This window comes from Girardinichthys multiradiatus, chromosome 24 (genome assembly GCF_021462225.1).
Source record: "Girardinichthys multiradiatus isolate DD_20200921_A chromosome 24, DD_fGirMul_XY1, whole genome shotgun sequence".
NCBI lineage: Eukaryota > Metazoa > Chordata > Actinopteri > Cyprinodontiformes > Goodeidae > Girardinichthys > Girardinichthys multiradiatus.
In genome coordinates, this window is record NC_061816.1 from 8,614,480 (window position 1) to 8,627,023 (window position 12,544).

A 12,544-nucleotide genomic window follows, 5' to 3' on the forward strand; every position below is an offset into this window, starting at 1 on the left:
GTGTTTAAATCAGTTTTCAATGATAGTTTAATTTATTACAGGAAAAAAGGTGTTCCAAACCAAGCTGAAAAAGTAATAACACCCCTGGTTGAATCCTGAATGACCTGATTGACCAAATGTTTTGGTTCAAATTAACTGTCCACACCCACATCTGATTATGCCAGAAAATCTTTTCAATAGGACATGTCTGGCAACATGAAGTAGGCCAAAACATCTCCAAAAGCAGCACACCGTGTCCTTATTTAGAAGATTTTTAAGAACAGAAGAGACAACAATTTTCAGTCCATTTCTTAAAAAAAGCAAAAACAGAAGAAAATTGTAAGGAGGACAATAGTTTTTCTCAGTTCTGTAACGTATTTGCAAATATTCATTTTGAAATAAGTCCAGATGAGTTTCACTCTGAGCTCTAACCGAAGAGGAAATTCTGCTCTGCTCTCTTCCTGCTAAAGAGCAGATGGTCCTACATAAAGCTGCCTAAAGCCTCTCAGATTATCTGGTTGTCAAATGGGGTTTTTGAGTCCAGTTATGGTGAGAATGCTGATAAATGTCAGAGGTTTTGGCCGAGCGGCAAAATAAATTCAGAAGTTGTATTTGCAGAGGCTCTCTGGTGACAGCTGCCACAACAGGCATCATGATCTAATGCCAGACTGTCTTGTGAAACAAAAGAGCACCTCTCAGTCAATCTCCCTTGTAGCAGCATGTGAGAATAGCCGCTCGGCTACATCAGGATGCAGGTAAACAGATGGAAAGTTTTCTCGTCGCTCTGTGAATGTCATGTGCATGATTGGGAATGTCAGCAGAGCTATTTAGCGCCGACAGCTTCAGAAAAGAACTCATCACCTTAACACCGTGATGTACGAGCACGGAGTGGAAATTATCCCTGTGTCGGAGACGCCTGACAAATGTCTCGCGGGGAGGAAAATCAGCAGGCTGCAGGAACTTGACGGAGCATTATCTGCCAAGGACGGTTTGTTTTTTGCCGTTAGCTGCTGATGTAGAGCATTTGTTTTCCTCAGACGGCGCTGGATCTGATGCTGGTTAGACATGATAATAGGATATAAACCGCCTTTTTTTGCCACGTTGCAGACAAACAGTATCAGGCATTCACAAAGAGCGTCTGTTTTTGTTCCTGCACCGTACAGAGAGACCTGATGTTCTGATGAAACATGTCACATCTGCGTGGCGAGTTGTTCTCCAGAAGAATTTCTCCCAGATTTAATTGGGAGTGGCATGCAGTTTTTGATTTGTATTCCTGAACGAGGCGTGCAGCTGTTGCGGGGCTCCTGGCAAGCTGTCACTGTTGTTGTTTCTTCAGAGTTCATGCTAAGTGTGGCTGACTGGACAACAATTGTGTCTGCAGGAATAGCCACCTCATTAGGACGATCAGCTAAAAACAAATCAGCAGGGTTTAGTTGGACAGGGTGAAGTGAATGTGAGGCTTTCATCACCTCTAAATATGCAGAAAAATTGATGTACCATTACCAAACTTTTGTCACATTACAACCCTAATTTTTATGCGTAGTCTCACACAAACTAGGACTTAACTATCAAATGGAAAAAAAAAAAAAAATCTTGATCAGGAATGAAGCTGTGGAGAAGTTAAAAGCAGGATCAATATTCCAATATTACTTTGAACATCTCACCGGCCACCGCACAATCCATCATCTAGAAATGGAAGAAACATTAAACCTACTAAGACATGGCCCTTCACCTAAACATGGAGATCATTAATCAGAGAAGCACCCTTGAGTCCCATGGTAACTCTGGATGAGCTGCAGAGATCTACAGCTCAGGTGGGAATCTTTCAATAGGTGGCATATTAGCCATGCACTCCACAAATCTGGCCTTTATGGAAATGGTGTCAAGAAATTCAGAAGAAGTCCTGTTTGCAGTTTGCCACAAGCCATGTTGTGGGAAGATCAACCATGTCTAAGAAGGTACTGTGGTTCCAGGAGATCACCCTGAACACACTATCCGTACAATGAAACATGGTGGTGGCAGCATTATGGTGTGGAGATCTTCGCTGGGACGGTTGTTCACCTTCCAGTAGGAGAACAACTCTACACATACAGCTAGAGATGCAATGGAAGGTTTAGATCACAGCAGAGTCATGTGTTATAACGGCCTAGTCAAAGTCAACACCTAAGTCTAATTCAGATTCTGTCGAGACTTGGAAAATTGATGTTTAGAGATGCTCTCCATATAACCTGACAAAGCTTTAGCTTTTTTTTTTTTTTTTGCATAGAATTGGCTAAAATATAATTATCATGATGACCAAAGCTTGTTAAAAGATTTGCTGCAGTGAAAGTAGGTTGTACAAAGTTTAAGGGGTTTGAAGACTTTAGCAAGTTGACTTCAAGTGCTTCATCTAGTTATAGATAGTGTCCTGGATTCCTGCAGACGGAAGGACCAATCCATGCTTTCCAGTTTACAGTCAAGTGAAGCATTAAAGGAAAAAAAATCACAGGTTTTTGACTTCACTCCATCATTTTAATTACCTGCAAATCAGGATTTATGTGACTGGAGTAAAACCCCATGGAGCTGCCACTTAAGTGTTTCCTGGAGTGCATAATCCAGCTCATGTCTGACAGGAGACAAAAGCTCTGTCCTCACAGAGACTCAATGTTCTGTCTTATTATTTATGCACCTGCCTTTTGGATTTCAGAAGACTTTTACTGCAGGAAGGGAGTAAAAGCTGGACTGGTTTTCAGCTTTAATGGCCTATATAAAAGGAAGTTAGAAGTGGGGAATGTTTTACAGTCGCTTGAAATGGAGAATGCAAGTCGGCTTTGTGTGGACCTTTAAATTTTACTGCATATGAGGAGGAGTCTTCAGGTGAATCATCTGCAGAATTCGTGCTCTTCTGCAAACGATCCGGCATCTATTGACATTACAGACGCTGCTGCTCATGCTGGTCCCTCCGGCACCATTCGCCGTTTGTCTCCGTGACCCAGAACTACCTCCTGACAAAGTGCTACCTCATTTCAATGCTAATGCGCTGTTATGGGTGTTTTCAAAAGCGTTGCTGCTGTATTATAATGATTCAGCTTACCTTAGAGGCGCCGGTTAATCCTGCAGATCCCCGAGGAGCCGCTGTGCACCGAGAGGTCATGCAGATAGTGTTTAAATAGACTCCTGTATTATCCCAACGGGACGAGCAGGGGGCCTGTAAACAGCTGACAGGTTCATGAATTTCCCCAGCGCTTCTATATGCAGCGAGGCTAGGATTAACTAAGAATGCTGCTGCTCTGATTGTTGCGTCTTTATGAACTCTTCACCTCGGGCGCACATTTAGCTATCTGCAGCAATGACCCTTTCTGGGTGTAAATAGATGGAAAACGTGGATCCAGCAGGAGAAACAATCTTGAAGAGCCTCCAGGTGTTTGCTTTAATGCTCACAGAGCTTCTGGATAATGTTTGCAGCATGTTCATGTATGTTTAGAGTCTCTGGTCTCCTTTAGAGGTCTGTTTGTTGTTGTGCATCCTATAAAATCTACAAAGGAGAAACTTCTGGAACAACAAGGAGATGTTTCACTGCAGGACATGGGAATTTAAGTAACTGCTGGACGCAAACAGGATAACCTTCTGCTCTACTCTGTTTCCTGTATTTGTGACTCTGTTGTCTCTAGAACTTCATTTCAAGTCAGAGATTTACATATACTTCCTGATTTGGTAGAATTTCTCGGGTCCAACATATAATTAGCAAGAGTTTTGGTCCATTCCTTCTGACAGACCTGGTGTAACTGGGTCAGGTTTGTAGGCCACCTTGTTCACACACACATTTCCAGCTCTGTCCAATAATATCTATGGGCCTGAGATCAGGGCTTTGTGATGGAGACTCTAAGGCTATGTTCCCGCTGCAGGTCTTAATGCTCAAATCCAATTTTTTCTGGAATCTGTTTTTTTTTTGTGTGGTCGTTCACATCACTTTGAAAATGTTGCGGCTCCAAACTGACCCGCATGCGCATAGGAACAATACGAGCGTCGTCAAGCGCAGCACTGCAGTAAACACGGGGACATAGGTGTTATGGTTTAAGTGCACAACAGAAGCCATTTATTGTGACAGCGAGTGCTGTGTAGGAAACGCACGAGTAAAAGCAGAGTGAAACTCTTTATTGTTCCGTTTTAGGGAGATCTGACTGCCAATTGAGCACAACAAACTGTTTGGATGTGGAGACACAGCCAGCAATGGGGGGCAGGGATGTTGACATTTTTACAGAAACCGAGTTTATTCAGAACTTTATCATGTCGAGGGCAACTTTTAATCATATATGTCAGCGCCTCTCCTCTCATCTCCACAGGCAGAAGACTTGATGCAATCCGGTGTATCGGACTGCAGCAGGCGCAGATCATCACATGCTCGGAACCTCGATAGCATTTTAAAGTCCTCTGTTTGTATACAAATTTTACAATACAAGCTACGTCCAACCTCAGACAGTTCCTTTGAGCCTTTCAATTTGGCTTGAATAAAATTTTATCTCTGTTTATTAATGAGCTCTAAAGAGCTCCCCTGTTTGTTTTGCTAACTGCTACCGTTTCCTGCTGGGCGGCGCAAAATTGTGACGAATGCGACGAAAAGTGATGTCAAAGTCACATTTAATGCTCCTCGGTCATTCCCACTGGAGTCACATTCCAAGAGATCAGATACGAGTCGGATTCAGGACCACATATGAATGTGGCTCAAATGTGACTTGAAAAAGTCAGATACGGGCCAGATATGAGCGTTCACACTTGTTCTAAAAAGGCTGACCTGGTCACTAGACCTCAAAAAATCTGTTTGGATTATCAAAAAAAAAAAATTTATTTGAATGATGCCAGAATAATGAGAGAGATGATGGTTAGTATTAATTTAAATTATTTAAGTATCGGAAAAGGGTGGCTTGTCCTCTTCAGGTTGGAGCGGAGTTCCTGCCTCAAGTGGAGGAGTTCAAGTAGGGTTCAGTCATGAACAAGTAGTGTCTTGTTCATGAGTGAGAGAAGAATGGAGCGGGAGATCGACAGACGGATCGGTGCGGCTGCCGCAGTAATGGGGGCACTGTGCCGGTCCATTGTGGTGAAGAGAGAGCTGAGCCGAAAAGCGAAGCTCTCAATTTACCGGTTGGTCTACGTTCCTACCCTCACCTATGGTCATGAACTTTGGGTCATGACTGAAAGAAAGAGATCCCGGATACAAGCGGCTGAAATGAGCTTCCTCCGTAGGGTGGCCGGACACTCCCTTAGAGATAGGGTGAGGGGCTCGGAGTAGAGCCACTGCTCCTCCACATCGAGAGGAGCCAGTTGAGGTGGCTCGGGCATCTATACCGGATGCCTCCTGGACGCCTTCCTCTGGAGGTGTTCCAGGCACGTCCCACCTGGAGGAGGCCCAGGGGACGGCCCAGGACACGCTGGAGGGACTATGTCTCTCGGCTGGCCTGGGAACACCTTGGGCTCCCCCTGAAGGAGCTGGAGGAGGTGTCTGGAGAGAGGGACGTCTGGGCGTCTCTGCTGAGTCTGCTGCCCCCGCGACCCGGTCCCGGATAAAGCGGAAGACTACGAGTACGAGTATTTAAGTATCTGGTAAAGCTTCTGATTGGGTAATCCACAAAATCTGAGTTAATTAGAAGCAGATTCGTTTGAATAATTACAGTATATGCAAGTATAAACAGCATGAGAAGGTCTAACCATCATACAGTTCAGGAAGGAGACGGGTTCTGTGACCCAGAGTCCTGTACTGAGATGGACTGAAAGGTCATTCAGACAGGAAGACGTCATTGCTCCAAAAGCCATATAAAGTCAGATTACAGTTCGCAGATGCATGCAGGGACAACACCATCATTTTCAGAGACATGTCTTTTGGTCTGATGAAACTAAAGTTGTAGTGCTTGGTCATAAAAAAACATTTTTAGATTTACAGGAAAAAGTTTAAATCTTGCGAGCCTGAGAACATCATCCTGACTGTGAAATACGAGGGTGGCAGCATTGTGTTGTGAGGGTGTTTTGCTGCAGGAGGTACTGGTGCACTTTGCAAATTAATGAAATCATGAAGGAAATATTGATGCAGCATCTCAAGACATGAGTCAGGAAGTCAAAGCTTGAGGTCAGAGGAGTCTTTCAAATTAACAATGATTCTAATTATATCGTCTAGTTAGTTACAAACTAGTTTAAAGGAAATAAAGTCCATGTGATCATCACAAAATGATGATTTCAGTCCCATATCTCATAGTTTAAAGGTGATTCTACCACACACTATGGAAATTAGAAAATAGAAACAATTATGGTAATCCTAAGTCCCTTTAAACAGGTGAGGTTTAGTCTGATTTAATTTCAAACATTGTTTACAGTGTAAATATTTTCTACACTTGTGTTATCAGTGTTTCCAGCTTTAAAAGCAGCCTGTCATAAATCGGGCTTTATCTCTGCTTAAGTGAAATACCATTGATGTTTTTCAAGAAATTATGTAACAATTATCACTCAATCAGTTCTTTGTTTTAATGCAGATTAAAACAATGTGTATCAGTGATTATATTACAACTTAATTACAAATTGTAGATCATGGTTAATGACTTGAAAAACCACTTTTTTTCACTTTCTGTAAAAACCAGCCTGTGTGCAGCTATACTGATTGTTGCCGAGTTAGTTAGATCAAAGCCAAGCTGATAACTACTTATCGCATCTCAAGCAGCCATTAAGATCAAATTATTTATAAAATGAGCACATAGTCTGGTTTTCTTGCTGCTAATCCCTGAAACTCCTCCACATCTGCAGATGGTGAAAGGTGAACCTGAGGTGAAGGCTGTTCCTCTGTTTCCATCTTTCATTCCAGACACGTGAAGGTTTCCCCTCTCCTCCTCACTCATCCCTTCTGCTGGCTTGCTTTATATCAGCTGTGGGATCACGCTCTCGGAGCTCAGTCAGGTTTAATCACCCTCTGCTCAGGCTCAGCACTGTAACTGAGGGGAAAACGCAGGAGGAGGTGGAGGTGAGAGGAATACCAACCAGGATGCTGGATCAGCGATGATCACGTTACAGTAGTGAGGGATCAAACTGACAGTATTAAGTTCACTTGGTGTCCTTATTGCCAGCAGATGGCATCAAGGAACTCATCCAGGAATCTTATGTGGCTCGTGGTTTTCCAGGAAGAGTTACTTGTTTGCACAATTTACCTCCAAAATAATTAGGAGGAAACGGCTGTCTTATTTTAACGATTCATAGTTTTTAGTTCCAAGTTCTGCATCAATCTAGACTGGGTTGAATGTATTAAGAGTCAGTGTTGCAAATGCTTTTTTAATCACAGGAAATATCTACTAAATATTTGGAGTTTACAATTAGAGAGGAAAACCAAAGCAAAGCTGCTGCTGAGGAGGACCTAAAACTTCAGGTCTGAAAGGAGGTGCTCCACATCAGAGTATCTTCTGAGCTCATCATGGAGCTACACTGACATCTGCTGGACTTAAAGGGAAATGCATCAAGACTCTTCATGGAAAGTGTGCACACACCTGTTGAAAAGTGAAAAACAAAGGAGGATGGGAGGTTGCCTTTAAGTGTGCAAACTATTGAAACCTGATATTCTTCAGCATTCAATCTTCCTGAGTTTATTCCTGCTGTCAGCAATAAAAGTTCAACTGCATGAGTAAGATTTTACAAGAATTTACTTTTTCGATTCGATTTTGTCAATGAAAGATGTCCTTACAGTCTTAGATTTAGAGAACTTTTGCTTGGCAGATTGGGATAATATTTTCAAGTAAAGATCTATCATCCTGGGAGACTCCAAAAGAAAACTGAATACTAAAATTGGAACAAAAAGAGCTTCAACAAAGTGTGAAGTGGAAAAGCATGCCCACGGATGAGCACGGCAAAGCATCTGGGATGCTATGGGTTTGTTTCTGCTTCACAAGCACTAGGAACCTGGAAAGATTTCATGGCATCAATGTGGTGGACTCTACCAGAAAGGTCCAAATGGGTTTTCATCTGGTGTTTGAGCAGAATATTGAGCCAAAACATGACCATATCAACACAGATTTCTCAAATTATTTTAATGTGAAATTATGCTGCAGCAAAAAAAATCAAATACATTCATGGGTGCCAACAGGTGTGGAGGGACCTTCATTAGATATCTAAATCAGGTTGCAAATACGTTTTTGATTTATTGTGAGAGTCACCAAATACTATAAAAAATGCAATTAGAGCAAATCTAACTCAAAGTAAATTAATCAGCGTATTTAAATTATGGAAAAATGAAACATATTGTTTATGCATATAGAAAATTCTTTCAGTAAGGCTGCAGTTGGGATTCATGACCAGTAGGGGCGCTAGTTCCCGCGTTGTTTCTCTATCCTAGATAAGAAGCAGCGAACATGTTACAGTGTGTGCTGTGCGCATGCTCACTGTGCCTTGTTTCAGTCAGCTGGTGGTTGTCGGTCTTGGAGAACATGCAAGAAAATATCAGATAATCTGCTGCTGAAACGGAGCAGCGGCAAACCGACTGAAACATTTAAAATAAACGACAGTAGGTGTCGCTGTAGCCACCTTATAATGGATGGTGGAGTTGAAATTAGTGCTTTCGTGCTCTGTAATGTTGTTACACTGATCCCTGTGCAGGTGAAGCTCAGATGGAGGCAGACCAGGAGGAGGAGGAGGAGGAGGCTTCTGCAGCAATGCTGTGGTCCATCCAGGAGGCACTAGAGAGGCAGACCCTGCAGATTGGAGCATCAGCCTGCGGGGCCACATCAGTGGTGGATGTCCTGAAGGCCCTTGGCCTTGATGTGGCCCCAGAAGAAGCTGACCGCTGCGTCCAAACCCGGCTGAGGAAGAACGAGTCTCCGCTGCCTGACTACCTGCTGTCCCGCAGTGAAGCTGGTGAGATCTTGGTCCCTGCAGAAGGCCTTTAAACTGCTGCCAACATGTCATATTTTATGTTATGGGTTGTGTTTGCATGAAGTATGGCTTTACTCTTTTACTGCAGGCCGTCACCATACAGAGCTATGCGAAAGTATGAACATTTTATGGTTTTGGGATTTTTTTGATTCTCCAACACAATGCAATGCATTATTGTGTTTCCTAACATTTTTGAAGGCTACAAAGTGTGCTGTGCATTGGAGTTGAGACTAGAAGGTCTCTGCTCTGGTCTCATCTGAGCAGAGTACCTTCTTACATGTTTACTTTGTACTCTACTTGGCTTTTGGCAAACTACTACTAGTGGTCTTGTCAACAGATTGTGGCACCTGAGCTGCAGATCTCTGCCGCTCCTCCAGAGTTACCATGGTGCTCTTAGCTGCTTCTCTGATTAAATCCTCTCCTTCCCAACTAGTCGTGCAGTTGAGCCATGGTCTTTCCTTTTTAAGATGATGGAACTGTGAGATGTTCAAACTTGGTTGGAGTGGATTTAATTACTAAACGATGTAAATACTTCACAACCAAGCACCATTTTGTGTTGGTCTAAAAAATAAAAATCCCAATAAAATGCATTAAAGTTTGTGGTTGTACTGGGATAAAAATGCAAAGACGTTCAAGCGGTTGGGATAGTTTTGCAAGGAGCCATTTGTCACAACGTGTAAAACAGAACATCTGTTCTAACATCTAACATTTCTAACATCTAAAAGGCGCGACTCACGCTCAGCTTATCCAAGGCGCTCTGGAGGCCAGCAACGGGAAGGCGGTTGGCAGGTTCTTCCACCTTTATCCCCGTCGCCGCTTCAGGTTGGTCCGCTGGCTCGCACACTGGATCAGAAAGGGCGCTGTCCCCGTGGCGACCATGAACATGCAGCTGGCTGTGCCCGAGGGCGAGGAGGTGCCCGACGCTTGGCACCATCAGCTCATATTTGGAGTCGCACCCAATGCCGTTTTTATGACCAACCCTTTGGATGTGGGTGAGTCCAACCAGACGGATGTTACTGGAGTCTTTTGATAATTAATATAATTAATTTATTTAGATCCAATTATCAGTAACTGTTACCACAAGACATCTTAAAGAACCAACAGATCCCATTTATATACAGAAATGCTGCATAGAGTCATTTATCCGATCGTAGTTAAGAAACAATGCAGTCAAATTCAGTTTATTATTTCAAATGATTGAAGATGTTTCTGTGTAAGGAAAGCCAGCCAATTGCATTGAGTCATTGACTTTGCAGCAATCCCTCATACTGAGCAAGCATGTAGAGACAGCAGAAAGGAAAACTTCCCTTTAATGGGAAGATGGGAAGAAACATCCAACAGAACCAGAACCAGGCTCAGTGTGAGCGGCCATCTGCCATGACTGACTGGGGGTTTGAGAGAACAGAGCAGAGACACAGAAAGAACACAGAAGCACTGATCCAGGAGTACTTTCTATGTTGAAGAGAGAATGACAGCATAAGCTCTTTTTTTGCACATAAGTTCTGAGGTAGTAGTGAAATCTATGGGATGGAAGATGCCAACAGCTCCTTTAAAGGCTTTAAGTTGGAAAGAGACGGGATTAAACCTAGAAGACAGAGTGAGATGCATCACCTATAGAAAGGGAACATGAAGCTTGCTGTCTAAATATTGCCCTTGCTTCTTCCTTTTTCCTCCCTCATGTCCGTCTGTACTTTTTTATTTCTTTATTCCACTCTTGGTTCGTTTCATTCCTTTGTTTATTTCTCTCTTATTATTCCAAGCTCTCTTCCTGTCTTTGCTTCCATGTCATGTTTTCTAATATGCTTTTGTCCATTTATTTCTACCTCCCTTTCCCTTCTTTTTGTCATTTTTCTTGCTTTATTCATACCTTCATTCCTTACTTGTGTCCTCCATTCCTTGTCTTTTCAACCTTTCTTTCTTTTCTTCCTTGTATTTTATCCCATCTTTCCCTTATTATTTTACTTTCTTCTGCCCTTCCTTTGTTTCCTACCTTAATTGTATCCTATTTCCTTTAATTTGTTGGATCGGGCATCCTTCTTTCTATGTCTTTTGTTGAATCATTCTTTCCTTGTGGCTGTCTTTGTTTTGCTTCCATATATTTTTTTCTTGCTTGTTTCTATTACTTGCACATGTCTTCCTTCCTTCCTTTGTCCATTCTTTTCTTCCTCTTTCTGTTTTTTCCAGGCTCCATATTTAAAGCCAGTCAGATGTAGAAAATATCTGCCGTACATTTTTTTTAATTTAAACTGAGCACAAGGGTCTGAGAACTCTGGGAAGTCTGGTCTTTCTCACTTGAAGCATGTGTAGTAACGCTGTCCTGTGTTTCGTTCAGTAAGTGAGGACGAGGTGCATCAGAGACTCTGCAGCCAGTCAGTGCTGCTGGTTCGTCGAGAAGACGTCCTGCAGAGATTAATGCCTGATTGCTCGCTGTCCGGCCTCTCAGAGAACCCGTCCGGCCCGCGCTGGCAGGAGCTGGATGTCGAAGGTGAAGCAGCTGCCTTTGATGCACCTTCTACAAATCTTTAAACCACCATGTTTGATGCCGTCTTTCTTTCTTATCATCAGGTCAAGTGAGAAACATGATCTTAGAGGAGGAGCTGGAAGAAGATAAACCCAAGATGACTCATATTACCATCCCAGCAGCTTATAGTTCAGGGATCACGCTGTTCGCACTAAGAGACACGGAGCTGGCACAAGAGCTCCTCAAGGCTCCTGAGGTTCCTTTGTTGTGACATCTGGCATGTCACTCCAGGACTAAGACAACCTATTGTAGAAATACTTCTCAATCCTTGCTTCCTGCAGCTTTGAGGCAGCTGAATAAAGCTGGAATAGAAAGAAGCTCCTTTTATCCAGTCAACTGTAGAGCTGAGTTTCTATGTTTATTGATTTTTTTCAGAAGCAGTAAATGCCTCGGCTCCATCTTAGATATCTGAGTTTTCAAAACGGTGTTAAAGATGATGGAGTTACTGAGCATCGGTCTGCGCCACGGCCATTCATGAGGTTTGGTTCATTTTTCTGCTCCACTTTCAGCTCGAAGCTGCATTTCACCCACCTGAGATCTAGAAAAGCTGCATTCTTAGCTGTATTTCCATATTTCACACATGTTTAAACATATAGCAGAATAATTCTGTTTGTTCCGGTATGTTTACGTGGATCTTCTATTTTTCTTTTTAAAAATAAACTTATTCTCTCCTATTTTATTGATTTCACTCACTTCAGTGTTCAAAGATGAATGTGTTATCACATAAATGCAAAACTAATTACCATAAAAATGACAATTATACAATATGTAAACTAAGGGTGACTCTATGTACTTTCATATCCCTGTTTTTGTTCAATATCAGAGGTTTAAGTGCAACATAGTGTGCAGATGCTGGCTGAAGATGGTGAGAATGTCTCATCCATGAGTTCTCTACCGACATTTGCTGAAAGACCCGTTGGAGAGCAAGAAGCGAGCATAAAAAGCCCGGTTATAGCTTGCAAATGCACTGCGGCACCAAAACTTTCATCTTTGGAGACCAGATGAAACCAATATTGAAGGTTTTGACCATAATGAGGATTTGGAGGAAAAAAGTAGAGCACAGGGGAGACGGCCTCATGTTATGTGGAGGCTTTACTGAAGAGCTGGTGCACTTCGCATCGGTAGATGCTTCTCTCCTGGATATTATGTGGAAATATTTATGCAGCACCT

At 42.6% G+C, this 12,544-nt stretch overlaps 1 protein-coding gene across 1 annotated transcript; it reads left to right on the top strand.

The window, feature by feature from the left end:
* Window positions 1-715: 715 nt before the first annotated feature.
* Window positions 716-12,048, top strand: LOC124861554. Its single transcript, XM_047355363.1, has 5 exons — window positions 716-734; window positions 8,578-8,835; window positions 9,579-9,845; window positions 11,186-11,338; window positions 11,419-12,048. Exons 2-5 carry the CDS (start codon window positions 8,589-8,591, stop codon window positions 11,583-11,585), a joined length of 834 nt encoding a protein of 277 aa, XP_047211319.1. The 5' UTR covers window positions 716-734; window positions 8,578-8,588; the 3' UTR covers window positions 11,586-12,048.
* Window positions 12,049-12,544: the final 496 nt, after the last annotated feature.

Bases quoted from the DNA above. Each gene is read 5' to 3' on its own strand.
- LOC124861554 (XM_047355363.1), top strand. From the start codon at position 8,589: ATGGAGGCAGACCAGGAGGAGGAGGAGGAGGAGGCTTCTGCAGCAATG. The intron at 9,846-11,185 runs GTGAGTCCAACC...TGTTTCGTTCAG, and splicing joins GACCAACCCTTTGGATGTGG to TAAGTGAGGACGAGGTGCAT. The intron at 11,339-11,418 runs GTGAAGCAGCTG...TCTTATCATCAG, and splicing joins GCAGGAGCTGGATGTCGAAG to GTCAAGTGAGAAACATGATC.